The following is a 27,498-nucleotide window of genomic DNA, read 5'->3' as shown; positions in this document are numbered from 1 at the left end:
AAGGAAACACAGCGGCGGCGGCGGCGGCGGCGGATTCCGGCCGGCGTCCCGTGGGATTGGGGGATATCTACCATCGTAGACGACGGAGTGTCATTATTTTTAGTGGAACTTTTTTTTGTTCTTCTTTTTCCAAGTGGAAACAACGTGGACAAAAATGTTCAGGCCCACTAGGCCCAGGTCCATCACTTTTTTTTCCTGAACGCTAGGTCCACCCTGACCCTGTCCTTTGTGGTCTCATAATTAGAATTTTTATAAATATATTATTTTGTTTATAACAAATTCGGAATATGTACGCCCTAGATTAAAAATTTCAAAAACTATGACCCCGTTGGCCCAGCTGAAGCCGAAGAGATACTCTTCAGTCGTACGTAGGCCGAAAACAACACTTCGGTGTACTGTAGATCGAAGAGATCAAAAAACATGCTAAAAAGAACTCTTCGGTTTACACCAGGCCGAAGAATCCGTTAGGGCCCACCTCTTCGCGTGAACTGCAAACCAAAGTTGCATGGCACCACTCTTCGGTTTACACTAGGGCGAAGAGTGCTCTTTTACCGCTGTCGCTCCCGCCAAGCATTTCCCGCCATCGTTCACCTCTTATTTTCCCGTCAATCATTTCCCGCCTGCGTGTGCACCGAACCTATAAAACCAGGCATTGAACCTCACTTCATTCTTCATCCAGCGGCCTCTGAAATAGCCATTGTGGTGTGTGTACTCCAATATCTTTAGCCTACATGGTTATACCTTCAACATGTGCATCCGCTGCTTCTTGCTCCTCTCTTCAACTCAGCGCCATCGAGTTCTTGCACCACCGGACACCACCACCGCCTCCCCTCGGCTGCCGGAGGTTGGATTCCAACTACCTCCCACCAAGGTTCATCACCACCAGAGCCTCCTCCCCTCTCCCAAGCCGCGCCACCTCCTTCCCAGCCGCACCTCTACCCCCACCATGGCCCCTTCTCGCCTATGCTCACTTCATGCCAAAAAGCTACCTCATGGATAGATAGGACCCTAGGCCGCCGGGGAAGGCTATGCTCTACTATTTCTACGGATTGGATGCGAGATTGGCCGGAAAATAGAGGAGATCGAGCAAATCACGAGAAGAAAGGGAGAGAGAGAGAGAAGTCAGAGAGGAAACAACTGGCTGCATGAAGAAGAAGCTCGGCCTTATCCCGACCTCTTTGGTCACAGGTTGGCCAAAGAGAACTCTTTAGTCACTGGTAGGCCGAAGTCCACCTCTCCGGTCGACGCTGGGCCGAAGTTAATCTCTTCGGTCAAAGGGCCACCGACGGTAACTTTGTGGCCTCTATCCACACCTCTTCTGCCCACAATAGACCGAAGAGCTCGTTTCGGCCTAGGAAAGACTGAAATATCCTAATTCAGATTCAGCCAAGCCGACGGGGTCGTAGTTTTGAAATTTTAAATCTAGGGCGTACATTTTCCGAATTTGTTATAAAAGAATAATATTTTTTTAAAAATCTCAAAATAAGACCCCGTAAAAACTCTTCAAAATATAAGAGATCCCTTATGAAATACTATGATACTACTAAACAAAAACAAAGCGTATAACAACTAAATATTAAGAGTTTATCAATATTTGCACTAGTGTAGATATTATCCATGGATACGGGTATCCATTGATATCATGTTCGGTGGGCAAGGGTTTGCTGACATTTTATACCAGTGAATTTTCGCTGCTGGATACCACATGGATTTAGAACTTTCTCCATTGATACCCACTAGATACCAAACAAGAATTCCCCTAAAAAATATATACCAAACAAGAACCTAATACAATAATATATTTTTAGACATCTTAGAAGACATATTTGTCAATTGTTCAATTTATACTCTAGAATTTCTACAAATATGCTTACTAGACATCTTAGAGATCTTTAGCATAATATTTAAAAATATTAACCTATATATACAGAACATACATATGAGTACAGATTATATAATTTATACAATCATAAATAATTAACTCAAAAGAGAAATTTTGTTACAACATAGAGCATACAATTGAAATTTAGCATATTCAGCTTTTTTAGTACAAAAGAGTTGTATGACATTGAATACTATAGGTAATATTTAGTAGTATTTTTATGTGGTTAACCATGTCAACTAAGCAATATATAATTATATTAGTTAAGGTTATAATATGGTAAATATATGTTTAAAAGGTATAAAATTTTAATATAAAAAATATTTATCCTAATTTATTCTGGACCATAAATTTTTTGGGGGTGCCTTTGAGAGGATAAGAGAATAACAAATCAACACACCGCAAGTGGCGAACTCCTATAAGGCCCTTACAAAAGTTCATTAAAAAATCAAAAAATAAAAAAAATGAAATGAAAAAATTCAATTTAAGAAAAAATTATTAAAATTTAAAAAATTTATCAAATTTGAAAATTTTCATAAAATATGAAAAAAGTTGATTGAATTTGAAAAAAATATTCAATCTAAAAAATTCGTTGAATTTGAAAAAAAAGTTCATCCAATTTGAAAAAAAGTTCATCCAATTTGAAAGAAGTTCATCGGATTTGAAAAAGTTAATCGAATTTGAAATAAGTTCATCAGATTTGAAAAAAAAAATCATCAAATTTAATGAAAAAAGTTCACGCATTTCCAAAAAGCAAAAATGAAAATGAAAAAAGTAAGAAAAAAAGAACAAATAAGGAAAATGGTGCTTTTGTGGCATTATATTTAAAGTAAAAAAAGTAAGCTAATCGGAACATGTAATGTGGCTAGTTGGTTAACTCAGCTTGTAATAAGGGAAGAGGTCGAGAGTTTGAAACTCATGTTTTGAGATTTGCCCCAAAAGTTTGGATTGCACTCATGATTTTCCAGAATAATGAGCCCTTTGAGTTTTTTGTTGTCTTGATGGATTATTTATCAGCTGACGAAAAACATATTTTTTTTTTCTTTTTCAGTTCATCTGATAAGCTCTAAGGAATGGAGAGATAAAAGAGTTTTGAGCTTTTTTCCCTGATGGACTCTGATTGTCAGCTGGTGAAAAACATTTTTCAATTTCTTTTTAGTTCAGATGTGTTGCTTTGGGTTTCGCTAGCGTTGTGTTGTATACTTGCTTTCTCGCTCTTGTGGTAACAAGGAACCAAAGACAATTCGGATGCTCGCTTCCAGCCACCATGCTTCGGTTCTCGGCGCGCATGACTACACACCTTCTGGAGCAGGGAACCGACGCTTTTCCCTTCAACGGACATGATGTCAAGCCTCATGCTGGCCTCCTTCCGATCCACTGCCTCTGCCTTTATCCGAGGGGAGTGGCACATGTTGACATGGAAGCGAAGAAACAGTGTCGGAACCATAAAATTAACGGAGGAAACATCATCGGAGATCCAGGCGGCGGCATGGCGGTAGAAGTCAAAAGAAGAATGGAGCTAGCACTCACTACCATCGGAGATCCAGGCGGCGGCATGGCGGTAGAAGTCAAAAGAAGAATACCGCTAATGGGTAGTCAAGTGCACGAGAGGTTGTGTGGGCGCCATGGATGTACCTTCCGTATCGTCGAGCTCCAGTTGGTGAATGGAATTGAGACGGCATGCTCATGTTGGCCGAATTGGAGGTGGCTAACACAGTGACAACCAGACAATTTTTTTCCTCACTCCCCTTGATACAACACCCCATGAGCAGAAACAACAGTGTCTTCAGAACTGCATATATCATCTCCACTCGCAACATCATCGACACCAGATTCATTACCGGAATCATGTTCTTCATCAGGCACGGATGCATCCATGAGGTCAGTACGTATATCAGAGAAAGCACCACAGGCCATGTTAGGAGCCCAAATTGCGCACACAGATCTCACCCCTTTGTACTCGCTATGGCACGCAAGCTGCCATGGATCAGAGTTTCTACAGGGAACACATGTCGTGATACAAGAAGAATTGGGATGAGGAAGAAAGAGGAATTCAGAGTAGGAGCAGGTGAGATGACAAGGGGATTCTTTCTTCAGGTTCTGGTCCGACGACAACCCTACCTGTGTCTGTACCTTCGCCTTTATGCTCAGCGCGTCCAGTTCAGGCCGGTGACCTTGGGGTTGGGTCGAACCACGCGGGTGGTGCGCCGGGGCCACGCTGGGCTGGGCTTGACGGTTTCCCTCTCTGAACCTTCTTCAGTTAACCAAACGCCATCTCCAGGAACTGACATCTCCTCATCAGACTCTTGTTCAGTGGACGCTGTCGTTGATGCATCAGGGGCCGTAACAGGCCAGATGCGGTCCTTGGTCCTTTCCATGATCCAATCCCTCTATTCCTAGTTTAGAAGCTTTCTTGCCACCACCATGAACCAGATCAGCATTCTGGGATTGTGTTTTTCCATCAAGTGCAACATACCGATAGAAAAATCCGAGCTCCTTTTCAGATATTACAATGAAACGACGAACTGTCGCCAGCCATTGTTCTTCATATTTTGATTTTTCGAGTGCCTGGGGATAAAAAGAAGACATGTATCAGTGGACACTTGAAAAGATGTGCGCATATATAAAGGCAGCCTGATGGCTAATGATGAGAACCAAGCGCTGCCACGAGCTGTGTTTATGCACATATGAACTGGAAACAGGGGAGTTCACTACACATGAGTGCCTCTCAGAACATCAATGAAATCACTGAATCAAACAGCAATAGCTGCCTCCAGTATACATTGCACAACTAGTAGCGTAAGCAACATCTTTTGAAGTACTCCCTCCGTCCCAAAATAAGTGACTCAACTTTGTACTAACTTTAGAACAAATTTAATACAAAGTTGAGTCACTTATTTTGGGACGGAGGGAGTAGTACATAACCTGGTAGGCTCCATCAGAGAATTGTGCAGAGAGCGAGCAAGACCTAATAGCCACTGAACGTATTATGTTCCATACCAAGCTGCATGACAACACACCAAGGTTCTTTTGAGAATTCTACTCCCTCCGTTCCCAAATATAAGTCTTTTTAGAGATTCCAACAAGTGACTACATACGGAGCAAAATGAGTGAATCTACACTCTAGAATATGTCTACATACATCCGTATGTTATAGTCCATTTGAAATGTCTAAAAAGACTTATATTTAGGAACGGACGGAGTATACACGTTCTGTCGATAAAACCAGCAGTTCTCATGTACAACCCAATGTATCATGCGGATGAGCTTCAGGTCATTCCCAGTACATGATTCAACAAGCTAAGAAAACAAATGCTCACTATATAGAGGTACCATCTAGTTTAATGCAGTTATAGCATTTTGAGGAAAGGGCAAGAGATGCTCTCTGGAACAGCAAAGCCATCAATTTCTTCCAGACTAATGTGACCATTTTAGCTCTGGCACAGAACACAGGCCAGAGGGTCTCTAGAAACTTAGAAACTGAATGATTGATTATATTTGTCTGGAAGAGAAGCACAAGGAATAAGCAACCACGTCACTTGAACTGAATATCATTAAAATAAACATACGAGAGAAATGATCTGATCAAAAGTCAGAATTATGGCCATGTGGTAATCACACAACATTGAATTTAGGATTGAAAGAGGTAAGAATCAAAATACCTGATAGCAAGATGCAAGGTGAAAGTAGCATGTTTTGGGAAGGATTAAGGAGTGTGAAAGAAGCAGCCAACTTACGCAAATTTTATTGTGACAGAAGACGGGTTGCCATTGTCCAGAACTCGTTTGACGATGCATTGCAAAGTTTACGAAAATATCAAGACAGGCCTGCAAGAAAAATGACAAAGAAAAGCTCCAGTCTCTGGAACAGCAAAACTATCAATTTCTTGCAGACAAATGTACCCATTCTAGCTCTGGCACGATGTTAAGCACAGGATACATGGTCTCACCTTGGAAATTGAATGATTGATAATATTTTTGTGGAAGAGAAGCACAAGGAATAAGCGACCACATCACTTGAATCGATACTGAACATCATTAAAATAAGGTGACATACTAGAAGAACAATCTGATGAAAAGTCTCTAGGCACTAGGATCTCACTCAGTAGAAACAAGCCAAAATTTCACCAACAAGCAAGCATGATCTATGAAGCGTAAATGAACATACACGAGCACTTATGGCAGCCCAAACAGGTAACAAAAATTCACTTTAGTCTACTCGCAGAAAGCGTGAGCATGGGAGATATCATCCCCTGGATCTCCTGCAGCGTGTGCTGTATCTTAATCTCCTCCATGACCATCCGCTTAAGGTTCCTGATGCACCCCCTCAGCTTCCCCCCATCATCGCTTATGATATCCTCCGCGCGCATCTCCAGCACCTTGTTCGCCACCCCAAGCAACAGCCTTGCGTACCTTGGCAGGGTAGCGTTGCGATGCAGGAAGTCGAGGAGAAGCCCGAGCTCGGCCACGTCCAGATTCCCGATGCATCTCACCAGCTTCCTCCTCGCGACCAGCTCCTCCATCACCGCCACGACGCTCCTGGGATTGTTCTTGGCTAATGCTGAAACCAGAGCGTCCTTGTGCCTGAACTTCCTCAGCAGCTTGTCGTGCTCTGCAAACTTCACCTTCTTGGGCCTTGAGATCACGAAGTCGCCCTCCTTGGCCTTTTCATTCTGGCCGCGGAGGAAGTATCTGTAGTAGCTCGGCTTGAGCGCTTGCTTCTCTGGCTTGGGCATTGTCCAAGCGAACTCGCTGCCTACAACCTCCTCTTCCTCCTCCTCTGTTGCATTCTTCTTCCTTCTGCGCACAAAGATGTCTCCCTTTGAAGACCCGGCAGCAAGCACCGTCCCACACGGTGAGCAAGCCACGGACAGCAGTTCCTTGGGATACCGCATCGAGTGTGTCATCTTGAGCTCCCCATAATCAAAGCACTTGACATAACCATCACTCCCTGCGCTAAGCAGACGGGTTTCCCCAGTGGCGCCCATCTTCCCGAGCGCGAGGGCGAAGATCGTCTTGACATGGCTCTCCACCGAGTGCACGAGCCGGCCACCACCGATCACATCCCAAATCTTGACCGTGGTGCCTCCGGCCGTGGCAAGCAGCCCGCCGGACGGCAGGAAGAGCACGCTCTCCACCGAGGCGCCGTGGGAGAAGGACAAAGCCGGGGCCTTCCCCGTGCGGGCGTCCCACAGCTTGACGCTCTGGTCGTAGGAGCCGGTGGCGAAGAGGTTGTGGTCGACGGGGGACGGCGCGCCGGCGCGGATGTAGTCGCGGTGCGCGGCGGGGACGGTGAAGACGGGCGTCTCGGAGGGGACGTCCCAGTAGGCGAGCAGCGCGTCGTCGCCGGCGGTGAGGAGGTGGACCTTGTCGCCGCCGGCCTCCGGGTAGCGGACGACGCGGGTCTGGGCGGCGTGGGCGGAGAGGGTGCGGAGCGGGCCCGCGGTGGGCTTGTCGACGCGGAAGACGCGGACGACGCCCTTCCCGTCGCCGGCGGCGAGCAGCGCGCCGTCGCAGCGGAAGGAGGGCGAGAAGGCGGCGGCGTCCTTGCAGACGGTCACCCTGGGGCGCGGCGCGAGCGGGTCGCCGGCGAAGAGGTGCACGGCGGAGGACCAGGCGGCGGCGAGCATGGGCCGGGCGCGCGCCGGGGAGAAGGCGAGGTGGGTGACGGAGAAGGCGGTGGCGCCCGTGTCGAGCGTGGAGGAGCGGAAGTTGCGCCAGTAGGCGGCCTCCGGCGAGAGGCGGTTGGAGTTGCCATGGGACGGGAGGAGCGAGGTGTGCGGCGCCGCCGGGAAGAGCGGCTTCGACGTGTCGGCGGCCATTGCGGCGGTGGCGGCGGCGGCGAAGTGGTGAACGGGGAGAGAAACCCTAGCAGCTGCAGGTAAACGGGGAGATGGAGAGGAGAGTTTATGGGTTTAAGTGATGGGCCGCGTCGGGGAAAAAAGGCTTTGATGTTCGTCTTCGAGAATCTCGGCCCTATAAAAGCCTTACCGTTTCTGACCCCAGGCTTCCTCTGAGCAAAATGAACAACGAAAATGCTTCATAGCAGTTTTTTTTTTAAAAAAAGACTTAACAAAGTACAAAATGTATTTTTTAAATAAGAATTTTCATATTATTTGAAAATATTTTTGGCAAAAGTATTGTGAAACTGTGCGTGGAATACTTTTTAATTGAAACGTGTGTGCGAAAACTATGGATTGAAAGTGAGACTTTTTTCAAATAATTGAATCTTGTGATAAATGTTTTTTTCAAACTGATTTTTGTGTGCGGGATGTTTCTTAAAATGATTTAAACATGACTAAAAATAATTGAAATTAGCATGACTATTTATATTTGTAATGTTTTGAAATATGTAGGAAATAGTTGAATTTGTGCTTCTGAAATTTTGGTAAAATTATTCCAAGAGTTTTATATATCACTGAAATTTTGGAAAAAATCAAACCCAAAAAAAGATATTATATCAAAGTCTTTTTGAGATAATTATTTTGAATTTTTAAAATATTTTAGCATTATTTTGGGTTTTGTCAAAAAATATTTTAAATATTATTAGTTATTGTTTCTGGTATATGAATAGTGAAAAGCAAATTCATATACTGAATGTGTACTATATATCCAAAATACCAAGTAGGCTATACATGTGGCGGCTACATATTATTGAGGGAACCTATATAAAATGAGTTCATCTGAGCTAGACTATTTTGCTTGTCGTATATTTCCAAGTACTCGTCGGCATAGAGGAAGTGCGAATAGATACGATAGTGATGCTCACCGCAAGTGGCAGAGGGCAATCTTTGGTTGGTCGGTTGATTATCCGACAGCGATTTATGGACATGCACCTCCCAACTCTAGTCCCTTGATCAAGACTGCTACTAGGCTACTACTTGGATGCCAAGGAATAGAAGGACTGCAACGACGTGCTCGTCGGTAACATTGTGAGTGCTCTCCTTCTCGGTACTCGCTGGAATCCACACCGTTATCGACTGGTGGTAGATGAGCCAATGGCATCGCCCAACGGCGAGCAAGAACCCATCAATGCTAGTAACCATTCGCGTCACTGCCTCCCGTCCAGCATCACCATCATGAGGACCAATTTGTTTGCCAAGTAGCGGCTTCAAGTTAAAGTGATGCCCGAGGCAAACAATGTATGTACAATGACAAACAATGCAATGTACTGTAGCTATACCTGTATATGGCGAAGGGTCAGCTAGCCATGCCCCCAGGTCGAGGCCCTGTCTACCTGGTCCTTGACTCCGCCCCTACGTCTACCATCTTTCCAAGTTAAACGACGAGCATAGAAGAACAATATTGATCCTGTGAAAAGCTCAGTTGCACGTGCAAGAACGCCAACATCACCGACTATGGAGTTCCTAAAGTACTCATCTATCTCGAACGCCACCCAAGCGATGAGGCTCATCATCTTGGACTTCGGTGGTGATGCATCACCGTTCGTCGCCTCCTATGTCAAGGTCTGAAGCAGCAAAAAGAAACAAAAAAAATCCTACTTAATTGAAATTGTTGGCCCACAAGGGCACATGGCACTCACTTATTGGCCCTGCATAACAATTCCACGGGTGAGCCTGAGCAAGAAGAAATGAAGAAGATGCATGGGCGTTCTATGTCGTCGGTGCTGTTGAAATCTACCGTGCGGGAGCTTCCCCATGGGTGACTGTTTCTATCAAGTTGTCTTTGCCATTCTTTCCAAACTCATAATTTTTCTAGGGACTCTTCAAACTTATTTTTTTTAGGTTTTATTAGGGGGACTAATTTTCTTAGGTAATAATCTTCAAACTTATACAAGATAACAAATCCCATAAGATGAAAAAAAAACAGATATGGCATTCAGCCCAACCCATACCCATAGCTTGACAGAGATCCGTACCTGGGTCCCATTTACAGGCCCAAAAATACCCAAACGTTATCCTCCTGCTCCTCCGCTCTCCACTTCTTCACTGCTCGCCACGGACCCAACCCACCCGAGAGCATGGCGGCAGCAGCGACGGCGGCGCCGCCGCCGGCGGTCGCCACCGCGCTCTCCGCGCTCCTCCCCCGCGGCGCGAGCCGAAGCCATTCCCTCCGGGCCTCCTCTCGCCCCAGGTGCGTCTCCTCGGACGCGGTCGCGGAGGCTGAGCCTGCGCCGGCGCGGAGGGGAGGCCACGCCGGGACCCGCCTGGAGGAGGCCGTGCCGGCCGCGGAGGGGCGGTCTCGGGTCGACGCGTGGATCTCCGCGCGGCTGGGCGGCGGGGGCGTCAGCCGCGCGCGCGTGCAGGCCAGCATCCGCGCCGGCCTCGTCGCCGTCAACGGCCGCCCCGTCTCCAAGGTGCCGCCGTCTCCCCCACCTAACCTGGTTTCTACCACGTGCTACGAAGCTTCTTAAGCATTTCTTGTTTGTTAATCATTCGCTTAAACTAGAGGGCTACTGTATATTAATTGAAAAACAACAACTATGTGCTCAAACTAGAAATCTTCATGCTAAACAGCTGAGGAGACAATGCGCTGCATGATACTCCCTCCGTTCCATAATGTAGTGCCTATAGATTTTTACAAAAGTCAAACATTACAAACTTTGATCATGTTTATAGAGAAAAGTAGGTACATCTAGAATACCAAATGCACATCATTGGATACATTGTGAGTTATATTTTCAGAATGTATATGTTTGGTATTGTAGATGTAGACAGTTTTCTCTATACACTTGGTCAAAGTTGGCAAAGTTTGACTTTCACAAAATCTATAGGCACTACATTGTGGAATGGAGGGAGTACAAAAATATGCAAGTTTCCGTGCAGATATGTGTTGGTAGCATTTGATGGTATTATAAAGCTGGTTTGCTTTGCGCTTCTGCACGTAGTAGGTTTCACATACGGTGAAGGGAGGGGACAAGGTCAGCTGCACTGTGTCGGAGCTGCAGCCGCTGAGGGCAGAGGCGGAGGACATCCCGCTGGACATTGTTTATGAGGACGAGCATCTTCTCGTCGTGAACAAACCGGCTCATATGGTACGCACCGTCTTTTGCAGTGATACGGAGAAGTAAGATTTTACTTGTAGTTATCTTGTTCTTAGGAATGTCTCAATAAGGTTTCATCACTTTTATGTACACATTAGTTTGTGGAGAGCATATTTTCTACATAGCTGGACCTTCAGCATAAGAGTTGTGAGCTTAATGAGGGTGTCTAGTTAAACGAGAAACATAATGATTAAAAAAATATCCAGTAGATAACCACACATACAGTTGATGAGAAGTCTCTGGCTACCTGTAAAATCGGTATATACTGAAAGGTAACTCGTTCTACTTCAAATTTTGAGGCTTGTTCATTCACGTGTTTTCCGTATTACATCGACATTCAAGTTAATGTTGGTTATACTGTCCTGTTAACGACCTTTTCCACAAAACATTGTCCCCATCCTAATTCTATTTAGTTTTTTAAACTCTTACATGCAGTTTTCTTTCTACTGGTAGGGAGAATAATTATTCTTGCATTCTATGTGTTTTGACTCTTAGGTTGTTCACCCAGCACCAGGGAATGCAAATGGCACCTTAGTCAATGCTATACTTCACCACTGCAAGATTTCAACTTTTACCTGTTTAGCACGCAGCCCAATTTATGATGAGTGCCCTGAATCTTCAGATGATGATGTTGACGTATTTGATGTTGACCAATTTACTATTGGTGAAGTAAGTTCGGAGGTCCGCGAAGCTATTGTGCGCCCTGGTATTGTGCATAGGCTTGATAAGGGGACAAGCGGACTCCTTGTTGTAGCTAAGGTATTGCCCAGTTGGTTCTGTCCCAAAATATAAACACTAATAGCTTCCCATTGGACTTGTTGTATATGAAAATGAAATTGTTATTGTTTACCTATTAACATTGGTCTCTCTTATTTGTTGTATCAAGTTTGTTATGGACTTACTTTGGATTCACCTTGTTGACAGGATGAGCATTCACATGCTCAATTAGCAGAGCAATTCAAGCTGCATACAATAAGTAGGGTATACATCAGTCTTACTTGTGGTGTACCTAGCCCAACTTCTGCCAGAATTGAAGTTCCTATATCTCGTGATCCTAACAACCGGATACGTATGGTTGCTGCTCCTGGATCAGGCCACAGATATGCAAAGCATGCTGCTAGTAGGTGATTCATGCTTTTGACTTGTGCCTTCTCTTTTGTGGTTCCATATATGCTGCTGCTTCTCGAAAGCTGTTTAGCTTAAATAGAAGTACTTACTAGGATAGCCAACCATACATACTAAAGTCATCTTTCTGACTAAGTACTTCACGATTTTCTATTTAAAAGCCAAGTTCTTCTAGTCTAAATGATCTGTTGTCGCTAAAGCTAAGTTCTGGATGAACTGATGTCATTGTCATATAGGCATGACGAACAAACAGTTCATACTGTGTAGATAATTATGGTTTTGACTGTTTTGAACTGGACATTTCTAGATACTACTCCTTATTCCTAGCATTAGCTGTGAGGGCAAAGAGTTATGAAGTTGGACCTTGCTGTTTCCTATAATTATACATAACATGCACACGAGAATAGAACTTCTCTACATAAATACTGCCCCCATCTTTTTATTTTGTAATATTGCACTCCCTCCGATCCAAAATAAGTGTCGTGCTTTTAGTTCAAATTTGAACTAAAACCACAACACTTATTTTGGATCGAAGGGAGTATTGTTTATTCAACTTTCAAATGCTTTCAGGCTTGGTTGCTTAGGTATTTTTTTTCCAGACCGGAAATTTATTGCTCTGCTATTTCAAGAATTTTTACAGGTATAAAGTAAGAGAGGTCTTTTGTGGTGGTGGATCTGCACTGGTAGAGTGGAGACTAGAAACGGGGCGCACTCACCAGGTGATATGCACTATAGTCTCATATTCTAAGAAGGGGGCATCACAGTTGCAATATTTGAATTTGTTGTGACTTAAAAAGTATTCTAGACAGCAGTTGGAGCTTTGAATTGTAACAGTGTATTTCTCAATGTTGGGAAATGATACTCAAATGCAACCACTTATTTTATCTTGTTAATGATCCTGCACCTACTTGTTTTCAGATCCGAGCACATGCAAAATATCTAGGGAACCCCCTACTTGGTGATGAAACATATGGAGGTACCAAAAGCATGGCATTGTCACTTTTGAGACCCAGAACTCCTTCAAAATATCATGGTGACCTTACAAATCTGGTATCGAAGATAGACAGGCCATGTCTCCATGCTGCATTGCTTGGGTATGTATTATCCAATTCCAAGATGCATCTTACTGACAATTTTTTTTTCGGGGTCTCATTTTCCTTTTGGGATATTTTTCTTGCATTTGACTTTGGTTATTGTTTTCTTTTCAGGTTCAAGCATCCTCACTCTGGAAAGGTACTTGAATTCTCGTGTCCCCCTCCAGATGATTTTACCGAGGTACTTGATGAACTGCGCCGTGTTACACCGACAAATGAAGGCCAAGACAGTGACAGTGCTGCTCAAGTGTGATTAGTGCAAATGGCGAATACACAAAGTGCTGCTTCAGGTATGTGGTATGTTTGACCTGAAGGTCTTTGGACTTGTGCCATCTCTGAGTGAATGGCCAAACTGACGGAGAGGTCGTCAAGCTTTTCATCATGTTCAACGAGAGATGAGCACGACACCAAGAAAGAAGCTTCAGGAATGTTGACAAGTCTTGGGGACATATTTTAGTGCTCTTTTTCTATGTTTAAGGAACCTAGGGAAAATGCATGGTTAATGAAGTGCGCTGAAAGCATTTTAGCACAATGCGATGGGTGTGCACTGTACAGAGATGTAAAATACACTAAAACACGATGCTCTGGTGAAATGGAAATTTTGGCTTACATCAAGACCTGCTGTTTGTTGGTACCACACTAGGCCGAAAACGAAGAACAAATAACTTTATACCTACACAAAGAAGAGCCTTTCATGCACAAATCTTGGAGCAAGAAGTATACTAATACTAAATTTGAATTTTTGCATTCTTAATCTTATTAATGTGCAAATAATGCTGGATGCAAATTCAGGACATTAGAATTGCATGTATTTATTTTGTGGAACTATGGAATGTGTAACTAGTATATAAAAAGAATTGGAAACCAGAAAACAAAAATCTATATATATTTAGTTTATCCCAACTTTTTTTTTGCATGGTAATATGTGTCTCATTCATATCATAAAGATTAAAGTACAAGTCACGTAAGGACCAACATGACAAAACTGAAAAGATAGCAGAACATCTCTGAGCTTGACACCAACGCCCATCACCTGCCTCCGGCACCACGACAGCAGCCACCAAAGAAAAGAATGATGGATCACCTCCTCACCCGAGCTCGACGCGGCTCCATCGCTGATGTGCAGCTTTGCGGACCTCCAAGGTGGCTCACCAAAAGTGAAGCCCTTACTGTTGAACGAATCAGACCGGGGCAATACCCCGGACACGCCATCGAACTCCAGATCTGGCACCCCACCGTGACTAAGACGTCGCGGAAGGAAACCATACCTGCCATCCACGAACCACGAACCCAGCACATGTTCCGTCTTCCAGATGTCGTCGATGCAGACCACAATCTGCATCCGCTCCTGGACTATCTCCCAAGCTCCGCGCCGACGCTGGAGCAAACGCCGTCGCAACGGCGGAGCCCGAGGACACAGGTCCACCACGAGGATGCCGCCGCCGCCACGCCATCCTTTCTTGAACAGACCGGCCGACCCGCACCGCGCACCGCATGTGCATGCTCTGGATCCGCCGCCGCCATCTTCCGCCATCCCATCTGCAGGAGCGATCAACGCATTCACCTTGCTAGCCGTACTGCCATCGATGTCACCACGATGACAGAGAGCACCACCACTGTGCGCTGGTCCATCAAGATGCATGCGCCGTCAAGACTCCACTGCACCATGTCGCCAAGATCCGCTGTCGTCGACGCAGTAGATACGATGCCGCACCATCTCCTGATCCAGATCGCCGCCAACGCCAACCCAACAGTGTCCGCCATCCACACAGCTCCCAAGCCGACACCTTAAAAAATGGTGTGGTGGAACGATGCCGAAGACGCCGTAGCTGCCCACCATGGTTAAGGCTTTCATCCGGGACACAAACGACGTGGTGGAAGTAGAAGCAGATCTGACGAGCGTCTCCATAGACAAGAAAACGGTGCCCTAGGGCGTCCGCTGCTGCCGCGACCGAAAGGCTGGCTAGGGATTTCTCCCAATATGAACCCCCACCTCCAGCTTAAACCGCATCGAGGATCAGCAAGTCTTGTGACCCAGATCCACATGGAGAGGCATGCCGAGCACGTGACGAAGGCTACTAGGCGTCCCGATCCAAATCAGGCACCTGCGGGCGAACCCGACTGCCAGGCACCCGCAGTGTTCCGAACGGCCGGAAGGATCGGACGGATCCGGTCCAGGAGATCACCCCGGATCGCCGCACCCGCTGGCCCACACGGAGCTCCTTCAAACGGCCGGATGGATCAGGCGGATCTGATCCAAGCGCCCACCACCGAGCGCGACAACAAGCTCCCCGCTGACCCCTTCCTTAATTGTGTCCTGGGCTTGCCCGGTGCCAGCCTCTTGCGGCGGCGAGGAAGGAAAGGGAAGCGGGGAAGGCTAAGGGGCGACGACACGAGATCGCTCCCCATTTCGCCCTATCGGGGCGGGGGAGGGGGGAGGGGGGCTTTGCTCTCTCTTCCTAATATGTGAACATTTTTTGAATTTGCTGCGAACAAATTTTTAATGCGAGAACATTTCCGAATTTGTGAACAATACTCAAATTCACAAACATTTGTTTTGAATACTTGAATTTTTCTGGAAATCTTGAACATAGTTTGATTCCGTAAACTCGCCCTGAATTTTTTAAATCCTGCAAAAATATGATTTGTCCTTCCTATTCTGTAATAATCCATACACTAATTGAGAAAAACTATGGCTCATTTTATCCTGCTCCAAATTGAATGCATAATCAAGTACATCACTAACCTTTTGTTCCACCCAGGGGCTCGGGGATTCATCTTTCCGGTTGACAGTTCCAAAGCCGGGGGAGAGCTCTCCCTCCTTTCCGCCACCGTGTCAGCGACCGCCAAGATCTGGGCGTCCGCGCTGCCATCCGCCGGTGCCAGCTCCCCCGCACCCTGCTCCGCCACCAGTCCATCTCTCATTGTCGGTGCCAGCTCGCCCGCACCATGCTCCGCCACCAGTCCATATCTCATCGCCGGTGCCTGCTCCACCACACCCTGATCCGGCAGTTGCTGCTCCGGCACAGGAGGTGGCACCATACTCTCGCCTACCTCCTCCAGGAAAGTGGATCTGTTCGATGAGGAACCAAATCCATCTCAAGCACTAAATCCAGGGACTAAACCAGGGGAAAAAGAAGGATTTACATACCCACGTATGGACTGCATCAAGAACTCCATGGTCTGTCTCCGGCTCGTCGCCGGCTCGCCTTCTCTCGACGACTCCAGTCCCCAACCTGCAATAGGCCGAGAAGACGGTGCATTCATTTCCCCCAGATCCCACCAACCGAAAAAGGCAACAACCTGATCCACGGATCAGACGTGCACGGCGATTCTGGTCCACGGCTCGCCTCGTCTCAGTCGAACGGCCGTCAACCCACCGCATACGTATTTCTCAACAATGTCCCTTTTCCAGCAGTCCACAAGCAATTGTATAAAGAAATGGCCCAGATCCATATGTAGTATTGAAAGCCCAGGATAACGAGCTCATTTGAGCTCGGGTCCAATAACTCCACGTCCGGTTGGGGCGGGCTATATAGACAAAAGATAAATGAGAACCTCCGCACATGCCTAAACAATAATTCCATCGCCGGCCGTTAGAATGCAGCTCTGTTTCCACGTTCGTTTTTGCACATGTAATTTCTGCTTCCGTACTTGTGTTCCGTTTCCATGTTTCTTTAGGACGGATGAAAAGTTTCCGCTCCTTTTTGACTCCTATAGGTACCACCACCTAGGATTTTTCATGTATCCTGTGGGAGATATGTCCAATCCCATTGTCGGTGGCGCTCAGATACACAAGCTCGCCGCGATATTTTGGAGAAATCAAACTGAGATCTTTTTCGGCTGAGTGAACTATTTTTGACTAAAAAGACTTTTTTTTCTAAGGAATAGGTCTCATGGGCAAGCGTGAGAAAAGTTGTGATGGCTACAATTATTTTCTTTAGGAGATTGCCAATTTACCATGGATACATGGGCTTTTGCTTCTTTAGTGGCCTCCGCAAATAGCAAAGCGCAAGAAGCAAACATTGCCAATTATATAAAGTTCCTAATGTACAAACTGGGCCGGACTTCTTTGCACCGACGTTAGATTTGGAGCGATAACTGGATCCCCAAGGAAACTACTCCAAGACCTATCACCTCCCTGGTTGTGGATCCACCGATCATGGTGTCGGAACTGTAGCTGCCAGCTACGGCGAGGTGGGATGAAGCATTGGTGTTTTCGATTTTCTTACCAATAGACACAGATGCAATGTTGAAGATACCCACATGCACAAATAACAATGAGGATTTTTGGGCCTGGTATCCCGACAAGAAGGGCAAATTCTCAGTTTCTTTTGCATACAAGTTTTTGCTTAAGACAAAAACTGCAGTGGGAGGAGTGGTTAGAAGGTAGAGGTGGATCATCTAATGCTCGAAGGGACGATAATTCATGGAGTTCATTATGGAAACTGAAGGTGCCCACGAAAATTAGAATTTTCCTATGGCGGCTGGCACACCACTCCCTTCCTACCACCAATGTTTTGAAGAAGCGAAACATGTCGGTTAAGGATGCATGTCCTCTATGTGGTTTTCAGGATTCATGGAGGCACACCCTAGTCTCTTGTACGATGTCCAGATGTATATGGGCGCTGTCCAACGATGATCTTGTCGCGCGTATGACAGCTAATGGAGAACCAAACGACAGACTATGGCTTTTTGAGCCCAGCGGTGAGCTTGATCAGGAGAGTTTTACATGGATGGCGGTCACCCTATGGTCAATATGGTATGCCAAATGCAAGGCAGTGTATGAATCTATATGGCAAAGCCCCCAGCAAACGATATTTTTTGTGGATAATTTCATTGCAGAGCTGGGCCAGCCTCGAATAGCCAGGAGCGTCGTGCGGTAAGACTCCATCTGCTCAGACCGAAAGATGGGTGCCTCCTCCTAATGGCGCCCTGAAGATTAATGTTGATGGTGCTACGGCCAGATCACATCACGGAGGAGCCGTCGCGGCAGTCTGTAGAGACCACACGGGCCTATACCTGGGATCTTCGGCAATGGTCTTCCAAGGCATCAATGATCCCCTAATCCTCGAGACTTTTGCTTCCCGTGAAGAATTAGTACTTGCAGATGATCTGGCCGTCCAGAATATTTGTGTGGCATCGGACTGTCAAGAAGTGGTGAATGATATTATGAGAGGGACAGGAGGTCCAAATGCTGCCATAGTACATGAAATAATAAGCCGTTGTAATACTTTCACTTCTAGTTCTTTTACTCATGAACGTGAAAACTTTAATTTTGAGGCTCATAATCTCGCCAAGTTTGCTTAACCTAGGTGTAGGTAGACATGTTTGGTTGGGATTTTCTCATGACCCAAACCTTGTACCTATTACCTTTGTTTTGGATGAATAAAGATGGCGAGATTTCTAAAAAAAAATCTGCTCCATGCATGCGTCCACTGTGCTTGCCTAAAAAAAGGTGTCCATTGTGCAACGACGGCCGGCCGGACTCGGGATAGGAAGGAGTTGCGGTGCCGCCGGCGACCTCAATCCGCCACGTTCCCCCCACGGCCACCCATGAATCGAGGTCTCCTTCCTCCGCTTCTCCATCGTCTCCGGGTAACTTCCTTTCTATTCTATTTTCCTCTTTCTGGCGGAAAACCCTAGCCATATTTCCCCCCAAACTAAGCCCTAACATTCCCATTGCCATTTCCGCAACAGTGGAGAGCGAGGAGAGGGCACCGCAGTATATCGAGGATCCTGCTAAGATTCCCAATGGTAAGACCACCCAATTCCTCTCTTCATGCCTTCTCTACCTGGCTGCGACAGCGCGGTAGTTTGTGCATGATGTGCTTAATGGATGTGTGATCCGCGTCTTGATGCCTGCGGCTGCGCAGGTCCAAGAAAGCGGTGGATTGATTGCATTATTTTCTTTTGGTTGTTGCTCTTTTAGGGCCAACAACAACAGGTTACGGGCCGACCCCGTAGCTAAGGTGCTCGGTGACGACGATCTCCTCATGGAGATCATAGTCCATGTCGGCTTCCTCACCATCCTCATCCGTGCCGCCTTCGTGTGCATGCAATGGCTCTGCCGCGTCTCTGATCCCGCCTTCCTATGCAAGTTTCGCGATGTCCATCCGCCCCGCCCTGTCGGCTTTTATGTCCAGGCCATGGAGGATCGGGGACCAGCACTCTTCGTGCCAATGCTTCCACAGCCCCCAGAGCTCAACACTGTCATCCCCTGCGCAAACTTCATCTCTGACACCTACAAGGGCAAGCATATCAACCTTGACCACTGCTATAACACCAATGTATTCATCCACTATCGGGATGATACCAGGCCATTCGCAGACACAATTGTAGCGCGTAACTTGCTCCGCCATGATACAGGAAAGACTGCCTTTCCAGAATTCCCACCTTACCATCTCCAGGATGACATGATCTACATGTGGGGCGAACTCGTCTCTAAAGCAAAAGGTGGCAATTTGTCCTACTTATATGTGTGGATCGAGTATACCAGGGGGTCCAGAGAATGTACCATGCACATATGTATATTGCAAGATGGTGCGTGGTGTATACAGTGGCGGAGCCAGAAACTGAATATAGAGGGGGCCAAAACATGTCATATAATGTTAGAGGGGGCCAAATCTCCTAAACCTAGCTAATTTTGTCTGACAAATGGAGGATTAGGAGTACATATATGTGTATGTATGAGAGCATAGGGGGGCCAAGGCCCCTGCCAGCACACCCTGCCTCCGCCACTGGGTGTACGCATACCTCGATCACAAGCACACATCTCCATCGTGTGCTAAAGACACCAAGACCTGTGGTCATCGACAATAAACTTTATATGGCCCACCCAGAGAACATTCTTGTCATGGATTTGTTGGCATCAACATTGTCCATAGTTAAGTTCCGCAAACTGGGGTGGTGAAGTATGACGTGAGAAATGCCATGATGGCACGAGCTGATGATGATTCCGGTGTATATCTTATCTATGACAACAAGCTTTAACTAGGCATCTTGGCTCCACAAGAAGGACAAATGGTTGATGGTGGATACCATTTGTTTGCGTGAGATGCTTGGTAATTTGAGGATGTTAGATCGGACGTTTGAGGACGATCATAATTAAGATGTCCATATAAACCGATTGGGGAACAATGCTCAGTTATTGATTTTGTAGACTGGTCAATCTATACTCTATCTGGATATTAAGTGTTGGACGTTGCTTAAAGTTTATGAGCTTGCAAAATGTGATAGACTGCAATTTATCTATCCCTTTATGATGACATGGCCTCCCACATTCCCTCGGCTTGGGGATAATCCCGCAAGGTCTGCCTTTTGACCTTTGGCTTGATGCTACTAAAATTTGCTTTTGTCTGGTCGTAATAGAAGTTGTTTGTTTTATTTACCAAACATGAAAATTATTTGTACAATTTATTATTACTGTTTGGTAGAATCATACATATTTACTATTATTGTACTCTAGCTGCTTTCCTTTTCTCCTAGAGGTTCCGGTTTTTAATTCGCAGGGGATGAGGGTTTATATGTGGAGTCTGCCATTAGGCTTTTGGAGGGTGTGCCATGTGGTGCTCATCTTCATCCTTTTGGCCTTAGTTGGTTGTGGCGGGGGTTATCCTTCTCAGCTCATGTAGATCATGCACCATCTGCTGTTTTTTCTCCTTTATTTCAGTTTCGGTAATTTGTAACAAAGACAAGTGGTTTCTGATAATAGAAATAGGAGAAGGAGCTCTCTTTATCCAAACAAAGGTGTTGTCGAAAGGATCAGGGTGTCCTCTATGCATAGGTGTATGATTGACGGGCTGAGAAGCACAATGGGGATTGGAGATAAATGAGATAAATTAGAGGGGTACTAGTCGATAACCCATGCCTGCGCACGGGCTAGCTACTTTATAAAAAGGAAGAAGTTTATAGTATGCATATGACATAGAATAAATTGGTACTATGTTTGTTCAATTAGACCTACGTCGCACATAATTCGTCATGATTCAGTAGTTCCTAAAGAACGTATACATAATAATCTTACTAATTGGGGTTACATTTTTATTATGATTGTGCAATATAAAAGATCACCATTTAACTATAAAATTGATAATGCTCGAACAACAGCAAGAGACATATGATGGATGTTGTGTCCTTTCCTTTTCAAGAGGGCCCATTCACAATCTAGAAGTAAGCCTAGGAGACTAGAACAGGATGTTTTTTGCCAAAAAAAATCCCAAATTTCAATATGTTTGAGGTTACTGAATATATATTTAGGACCCGGAAGGAGAGAAAGCAGCCATCCATCCAGCGAGACGCACATACCCACCCGGTGAAATACCTAAAATGCCCTCGGCGAGGCACGTGAATTACAGGCGGTGGCACGATATATTTACCGTGAGAGTGAAACTACTCATTCCTACATAGTCTCCTCTTCGGTCCAACGGAGGAGTCCTCCAGCGGCTCGATCCAACAATTCAGATCTCATCAAGCAAACAAAATAGACGGTCGAATATTTCTAATCATTGTGAGCATCCGGTGGGAGCCTAGGTTCTTGTTTATTTTTATAATAAACTTTTTTATTTATTTATAATTTATTTTTGTTAACACAAATTTTAATGAGCATAATTTATATAGCAAAAGATTAACATAGAATACAAATATTTAGCATTGTTAGTACATTTGCTTCAAATTGAAACTGTATTGTGCGGCAAATGTTATGTTATTTTATCTTAATATTTTTTTAATAAAAACATTCATTCCATTGAATCTCTTTCATACAAAAATAAACGACAAATAGAAAATCACATTCTTCTATGGATTAATATGTGTTTGTCGATGTATTAGCGTAATGTATTAGTGTACTTGCATGCGTTCAGAACCAATTTTAAATATCTACAGAGCTCTAAGTGAATTATCTGACAAATATTTTCACAAAGGTTTCTAGAATGTATGCTTGTCACAAATATGTATCGCAAAGAAGAACAATTTGGTAGTTTCTAGAAATCTAATAGCATTTCCAATGGTGATATCTTAGCCGTGAAACACATACGAGATCGTTGCTGAATTTGCAAAACAAAAAGTTGGTTCTGAAGTAGAAGGGAGAGAGATAAAGAAAGAAAGAAAATGTTCTTGTCTTGTCTAAGCGATGATCTCTTAGTACGGAGATAAGATAATTCACCTCCATTATACAAGATGTCATACTTACATAAGTTTTAGTTTTAATTTTCCATAGTTTGAACATGCTCTAAAAGATGATTCATTGCCTAATTATGTTTTCTTCTCCAATTGACTTGAATTGCATGAGAAAAGTCCGCCTTATTAAACACTATACATGCTCTAAGGTCAATTTTGAAGTCTCAATCAAAACTAGTTGTTGTGTCTCCCATAAATTTACCTTTGGGACCGGACGTGGGGTTTGTTGGAGGTCCAGTGACCGGAGGACTGTTAGCACTTATCGGGGGTGTTGCAGCATGGTCTTGTCTCTTTCCCTTTGTTGTCCTTGCCGCCAGGGATGTCGGCTCCGGAGATGGGTATGTGAGTATGGCTCCACGGTGCAAGGCTTTCGACCAACGTGGTAGGGTCCAGTACTTTCCCTTGGCTGTCTTATGTGTTGAAAGTTACCTGCTTGCATTTAGCTGGTGGTTCCATATCATTCCATACGTCATCTTGAGGAACCTCATGATTTCTCTATAGTTGATCACCATTGTCACAATTAGCCCAACTTCCTTTAAACGGTAAGTTTGTCAGTTTTCCCAATCTTTCTAGATCCTAAGGGACAAGCAGAGCTGGCATCATGCCATGATAATCACCAGTAGTTACTTAATGCGTTGCCTACCATGATTTCTTGGGTAGCACCGTGGTTGCTCCTTAAGATTGGACTTCAGCAGAAGCTTTGCTTGGCTATGGCCAGTGCTTGTGACAATGAGGCCTCCGAGCATCATTTTCCTTGCTAGAGTCGTTACCTAGAAGCCTCTTCTCCCTCCATGAAGTTGAAGGTTTCTCTAGACTATTTGTGAGGCAAGTCGGTCTTCATAACGATGTTTGTTTTGTTGGAAGCTAGGTTATGAGTGGTTTGAGACGGATTCGGCACAGCTCTTCGGTGAGAGGTCTTGATGTTTGGAGCTTGTAGGGATGAGTGACATATTTTTCTCTTCTTCGCTTGGATCTTCCTCATTCACACTTTGTGTGGCTGAAATTTCATGGTCATCTTCTGTTTTTCGGAAAGGCCAAAGGCCATATATTAAGTAGCATAAATCCTTATACAAACACATGTACAAAAATATAAAAATACACCCACCGTACAAGACTTTATTGCCATGTATATTTCGATTCCACAATTTCTGGTGGGGCCTGCAACTATCACGCGTGCTCGCTGAAACGAAACACGAAGCCATATGGAGTGGGACAGATTACGAGAGCCGGTGTGCACGTGATCACATACTCCGCGTCCCATAACTACCCACCTATTCAATGGCTGAGATGATTCAATACTACATGGTATCAGGAGTAACATGATGTACCGTAAAAAGTCTCTGATGATAAGGTAGTTGTGTTCTCATGCTAGTATAGTTTACTTTTCATGGTGGTATAGGGGTGGTAAGTGGCGGAGTTTGAAATAAACTGCTGGTCGGGCCAAGCTGAGGGGACTTGCTCTTGGCTGACCTTTCACGCCCCTAAATTGGGTGATGTAGCAGGATAACTCTTGGGATGGGCTGGGCCATGGCCACCTTTGCCCTCACTTCACATTTGGTGTATGTTGTACTTTGGTGGTAGCATAGCTATGCTTTCCTGGTCACTTGTATTTTTTAGGAATATACTATATGTGAAAGGTGCAAGAAAAAAGAAAACTAGAAGGAAAATGAAAAAAAACATTAAACCAGAAGAATCAGATAAGAGAAGAAAAAAACCTCACGTAATTTATTTTTTAAGGGAAATTTACGATCCATTCATGTCTAATTATGGCAGTACACAGAGAACACAAGAAATAATAAAAATTACATTCAGATTCGTGGACCACCTAGCGACAACTACAATCTCACATAATGAACCCGCTATTTATAGGATCCATAAAAAACCGCTCGCTATTGAAACCCCTTTGTTGCTCAGAAGGTACAATCGTGCTGCTCGTGACAGAAGGTACATGCCTGGAAATTAGAAACTCTAGCTTTAGTTACCTTCGGGATCATGCAATACTTCGCACGATTAGCAGAGGACTAAAACTCGTTAACGATTCGCAGACAACTAGATGGGATACACTCTTTGTTTATCTGCAGGTCCTCAGCAAATGTCAGAGCTTCCCTACAAGCTTGAGTTTCAAGTGTAACTGGGCCTGTTTTTTTCTCTTTTCTTGAGGGGTTAAACCAAGTTTTATTACTTATAGTCCACATAATGTGGGATAAAAATGGATCGTGGGGAGCGTCAAACCAAACGTGATGTCCCTGATCAAAAGATTGAGCAAACTTGGCTAATATATCGGCATCACTATTAGCAGTTTTTCCTTCAAAAGTAATATTACAATTAAAAGCAAATAAAGGTTGTTTGATCTCATTGATAATCGCGCCATAACCTCCTCGGCTTCCTCTCTGGATGTCTTCAACCGCCTACTTGGAGTCAGAAGCAATAACAAAATTTTGCAGCATTAAATCTTGCACAAGAGATAGTCCTTCCCGACATGCAATTGTCTCCAAGGTCGCCACATCTATTGTTTCATGTATAACAAGCGCAGAACTTCCAACAAAATTGCCTGCATTGTCCCTACAGACCGCTGCTGCAGCTCCTTGTTTGTGTAGTTTTGAAACTGCAGCATCAACGTGGACTTTCAAAAATCCCGGTGGTGGTGCTTTAGGACGTCCAGGTCCTCTTCTAGGCAGAGATGGGATCTTAACCGATTTCTTCGGCAGGAGCTCAAGATCAGCCAAGAACCTATTTATGAATTGGTGTGTCGATGAAGGGCTCTGATAGACTTCTTCATGTATCACCTTGCCGTGAGCCACCATATCGCCCATAATGTGACTGCTAGCCGGACAAAGGAGTCATGCGATAATGTTTCAATCATCGGAAACAACCATTGCTTAGCACTTGGTTCCGTTGTTTCACATAGATGTTCCGCCAATTCTCTGTCCATCAACGGCCATATACATCTCGTCACTGGGTCTGTTACTGCATCGAAGACAATTGCCGACACACCCAAGAAATGGCCCCCAAGAAAAGGTCACTCGCATTGCCATCATACCATGACTACAGACGCACCAATGGATATAATTTTTTACGGGATTGCAATGGCGTTATTTGTTTCCTTGATGGGCTTTTGTTTCTGGATTGCAATGTTTCTTTTACTTGATCGGCCTTTTTAATGGTCAGATTGGGGTAATCGGCCACGTGCCCTGGCGTTTACCGACTTGTGCACACTCAAGGTCGGGGGACCCCAACTTTCAAAAGAAAAGGTTGGGGGACCCCTTCTCCTTCCTTTACTTCTTTTCTAGTTCTACTCAAAATTTTCTCTTCCTTGCAGAAAACCCTAGCCCGTATTTCCCCATCCCAATAGAACCCTAACATTCCCTCAGGAAAAAATGGAGAGAGAGGAGAGGGTGTTGCGACCGATGGAGATTCCCCAATGGCAAGACATCCAGTTTCTATCGTCATTCTATTTGGTGACTACAACCGTGCATTAGTTCAGATGCATGTTGATGCTTGCGACTGCCTGCATTGATTGATTGATTGAAGAAACCAATAGATTGATTGCATTTTCTTTGTGTGGCTGTTGCTGTTTCAGGACCAATGGCAAGAGGCCGCGGACCGACCCCGCATCCAAGGTGCTCGGCGACGACGATCTCCTCATGGAGATCATACTCCGGCTCGGCTTTCCCACCACTCTCGTCCGCGCCGCTCTCGTCTGCAGGCGCTGGCTCCGCCGCGCCTCGGACCCTGCCTTCCTCCTCAGGTTCCGCAGTCTTCACCCGCCCCGCCTCCTTGGATTTTACGTCCACACCTTGTCTAAGCAATCGAATACGAAGCCCCCACTGATCATGTCAAATCTGCCACTGCCCCCAGAGCTTAGTACCTTCATCCACCATGCAAACTTCGGATTGGACGCCTACAAGGGCAAGAATATCTACATGATAGACTGCCGGCACGGAAACGTTTTCATCCCCTTGTATGACAGCTGGACATCCACATACACAAAAGTAGTCCATAAACCACTCTGCCCTAATAGAGAAATACCTAGCTTCCAACCATTCCCGCCGCACCAACTCCGGGATGGCAATACCTGCACTTGGAGTGACCTCGTCTTCAAAGGGGAAGGTGACAACTTGTCCGACTTATATGTGTGGATCGAGTCTACCAGGGATTCCATAAGATCTACAATGCACGTATCTGTGTTACAAGACGATGTCTGGTGCATGCATACCTCGATCACAAGTACATAACACCTTTTTTTGCTATGTCTACCAAGACCTGTGGTCATCGGCAATAAAATATATATGGCCTCCATGAAAAAAATCCATGCCTTGGATTTGTCAGCCTCAAGCTTCTCCGTAGTTAAGCTCCCACACATGGTGGTGAAGTATGGCATGAGAAACGCTGTGATGTCACGGGCTAATGATGATTTCGGTGTATAACTTATCCATGCCAAGGAGCTTCAACTTGGCATATGGTTCCACAAGAAGGACAAATGGTTGCTAGTGGATACCATTTGTTTGCGTAAGATGCTTGATAATTTGAGGATATCTCATAATGAGAATGTCCATCTAAACCAAGTGGGGAACAATGTCGAGTTTGTGCTTTTGCAGGCGGTCAATCTATACTCTACTTGGATATTAAGTGCAGGACGTTTGTAAAGTGTATGGGCTTGGAAGATATGATATATTGCATTCTATCCATCCTTTTATGATGATATGGCCTCCCACATTCCCTGCGCTTGAGGATGGTCCCGCAAGGTTTGCCTGTTGACCTTTAGGTGATGCTACTAAAATTGTTTTTGCCTAGTCATAATAGAAGTTGTTTGCTCAATTTACCGTAGAGGAGAAGCATTAAGAGTAATATGGGTGTTGCACGGGAGGATCAAGGTGTCCTCTATGCATAGGTGCATGATTGGTGAGGTGAGAAGGACAATGGCGATTGGGGATATACTGGAGAGAAATTAGAGGGACATGGGTAGGCATGTGAAGTGTGATCCTCAAACTATTATGTCTCTTATTTTTAATGCTTTGTATGTTTTATTATGTGAGTAGTTGCTCACACATATTTGAATTATAAATCCACATCCTACAGCGGCAAGCTTATGTTTATGCATGTTTGGGATATGCATGCAATTATCTTTTTGTTGTTGGAACAGTTGCATAATTTGGCTTTTCAGTGTCATTTTGTTGGGGAACGTAGTAATTTCAAAAAAAATTCCTACGCACACGC

The 27,498-nt window shown here is 45.0% G+C and overlaps 3 protein-coding genes across 4 annotated transcripts; 1 reads left to right on the top strand and 2 right to left on the bottom strand.

Moving 5' to 3' along the window:
* Positions 1 to 5,882: 5,882 nt before the first annotated feature.
* LOC123160359 (protein SLOW WALKER 1) lies at positions 5,883 to 7,794 on the bottom strand. Its single transcript, XM_044578167.1, has one exon. The coding sequence runs from the start codon at positions 7,701 to 7,703 to the stop codon at positions 6,087 to 6,089; it is 1,617 nt and encodes a 538-aa protein (XP_044434102.1). The 5' UTR covers positions 7,704 to 7,794; the 3' UTR covers positions 5,883 to 6,086.
* A 2,005-nt stretch (positions 7,795 to 9,799) lies between these two features.
* Positions 9,800 to 13,719, top strand: LOC123160360 (RNA pseudouridine synthase 2, chloroplastic). Its single transcript, XM_044578169.1, has 7 exons — positions 9,800 to 10,198; positions 10,733 to 10,876; positions 11,381 to 11,644; positions 11,810 to 12,009; positions 12,651 to 12,729; positions 12,929 to 13,104; positions 13,219 to 13,719. Exons 1-7 carry the CDS (start codon positions 9,863 to 9,865, stop codon positions 13,355 to 13,357), a joined length of 1,338 nt encoding a protein of 445 aa, XP_044434104.1. The 5' UTR covers positions 9,800 to 9,862; the 3' UTR covers positions 13,358 to 13,719.
* LOC123160361 (uncharacterized) lies at positions 13,645 to 16,527 on the bottom strand. Of its 2 annotated transcripts, XM_044578171.1 has the most exons (3): positions 16,256 to 16,527; positions 15,851 to 16,177; positions 13,645 to 13,777 (listed from the first exon to the last, which is right to left on the bottom strand). In XM_044578171.1, the coding sequence occupies exons 1-3, from the start codon at positions 16,369 to 16,371 to the stop codon at positions 13,744 to 13,746; spliced, it is 477 nt and encodes a 158-aa protein (XP_044434106.1). In that variant the 5' UTR covers positions 16,372 to 16,527; the 3' UTR covers positions 13,645 to 13,743. The 2 variants fall into 2 exon arrangements, with proteins under 2 accessions (XP_044434106.1, XP_044434105.1); XM_044578170.1 differs by lacking the exon at positions 13,645 to 13,777 and having other exon boundaries at positions 14,438 to 16,177; positions 16,256 to 16,526.
* Positions 16,528 to 27,498: the final 10,971 nt, after the last annotated feature.

This window comes from Triticum aestivum, chromosome 7B, assembly GCF_018294505.1.
Source record: "Triticum aestivum cultivar Chinese Spring chromosome 7B, IWGSC CS RefSeq v2.1, whole genome shotgun sequence".
Classification (NCBI taxonomy): domain Eukaryota; kingdom Viridiplantae; phylum Streptophyta; class Magnoliopsida; order Poales; family Poaceae; genus Triticum; species Triticum aestivum.
This window is presented reverse-complemented; position numbering and strand designations above follow the sequence as displayed.

Coding starts and splice junctions, on each gene's coding strand:
- LOC123160360 (XM_044578169.1), top strand. CDS start 9,863: ATGGCGGCAGCAGCGACGGCGGCGCCGCCGCCGGCGGTCGCCACCGCG. Junction 10,199..10,732: donor ACGGCCGCCCCGTCTCCAAG/GTGCCGCCGTCT, acceptor TGCACGTAGTAG/GTTTCACATACGGTGAAGGG. Junction 12,010..12,650: donor GCAAAGCATGCTGCTAGTAG/GTGATTCATGCT, acceptor GAATTTTTACAG/GTATAAAGTAAGAGAGGTCT.
- LOC123160359 (XM_044578167.1), bottom strand. CDS start 7,703: ATGGCCGCCGACACGTCGAAGCCGCTCTTCCCGGCGGCGCCGCACACC.
- LOC123160361 (XM_044578170.1), bottom strand. CDS start 16,371: ATGAATGCACCGTCTTCTCGGCCTATTGCAGGTTGGGGACTGGAGTCG. Junction 16,178..16,255: donor TTGATGCAGTCCATACGTGG/GTATGTAAATCC, acceptor CTCATCGAACAG/ATCCACTTTCCTGGAGGAGG.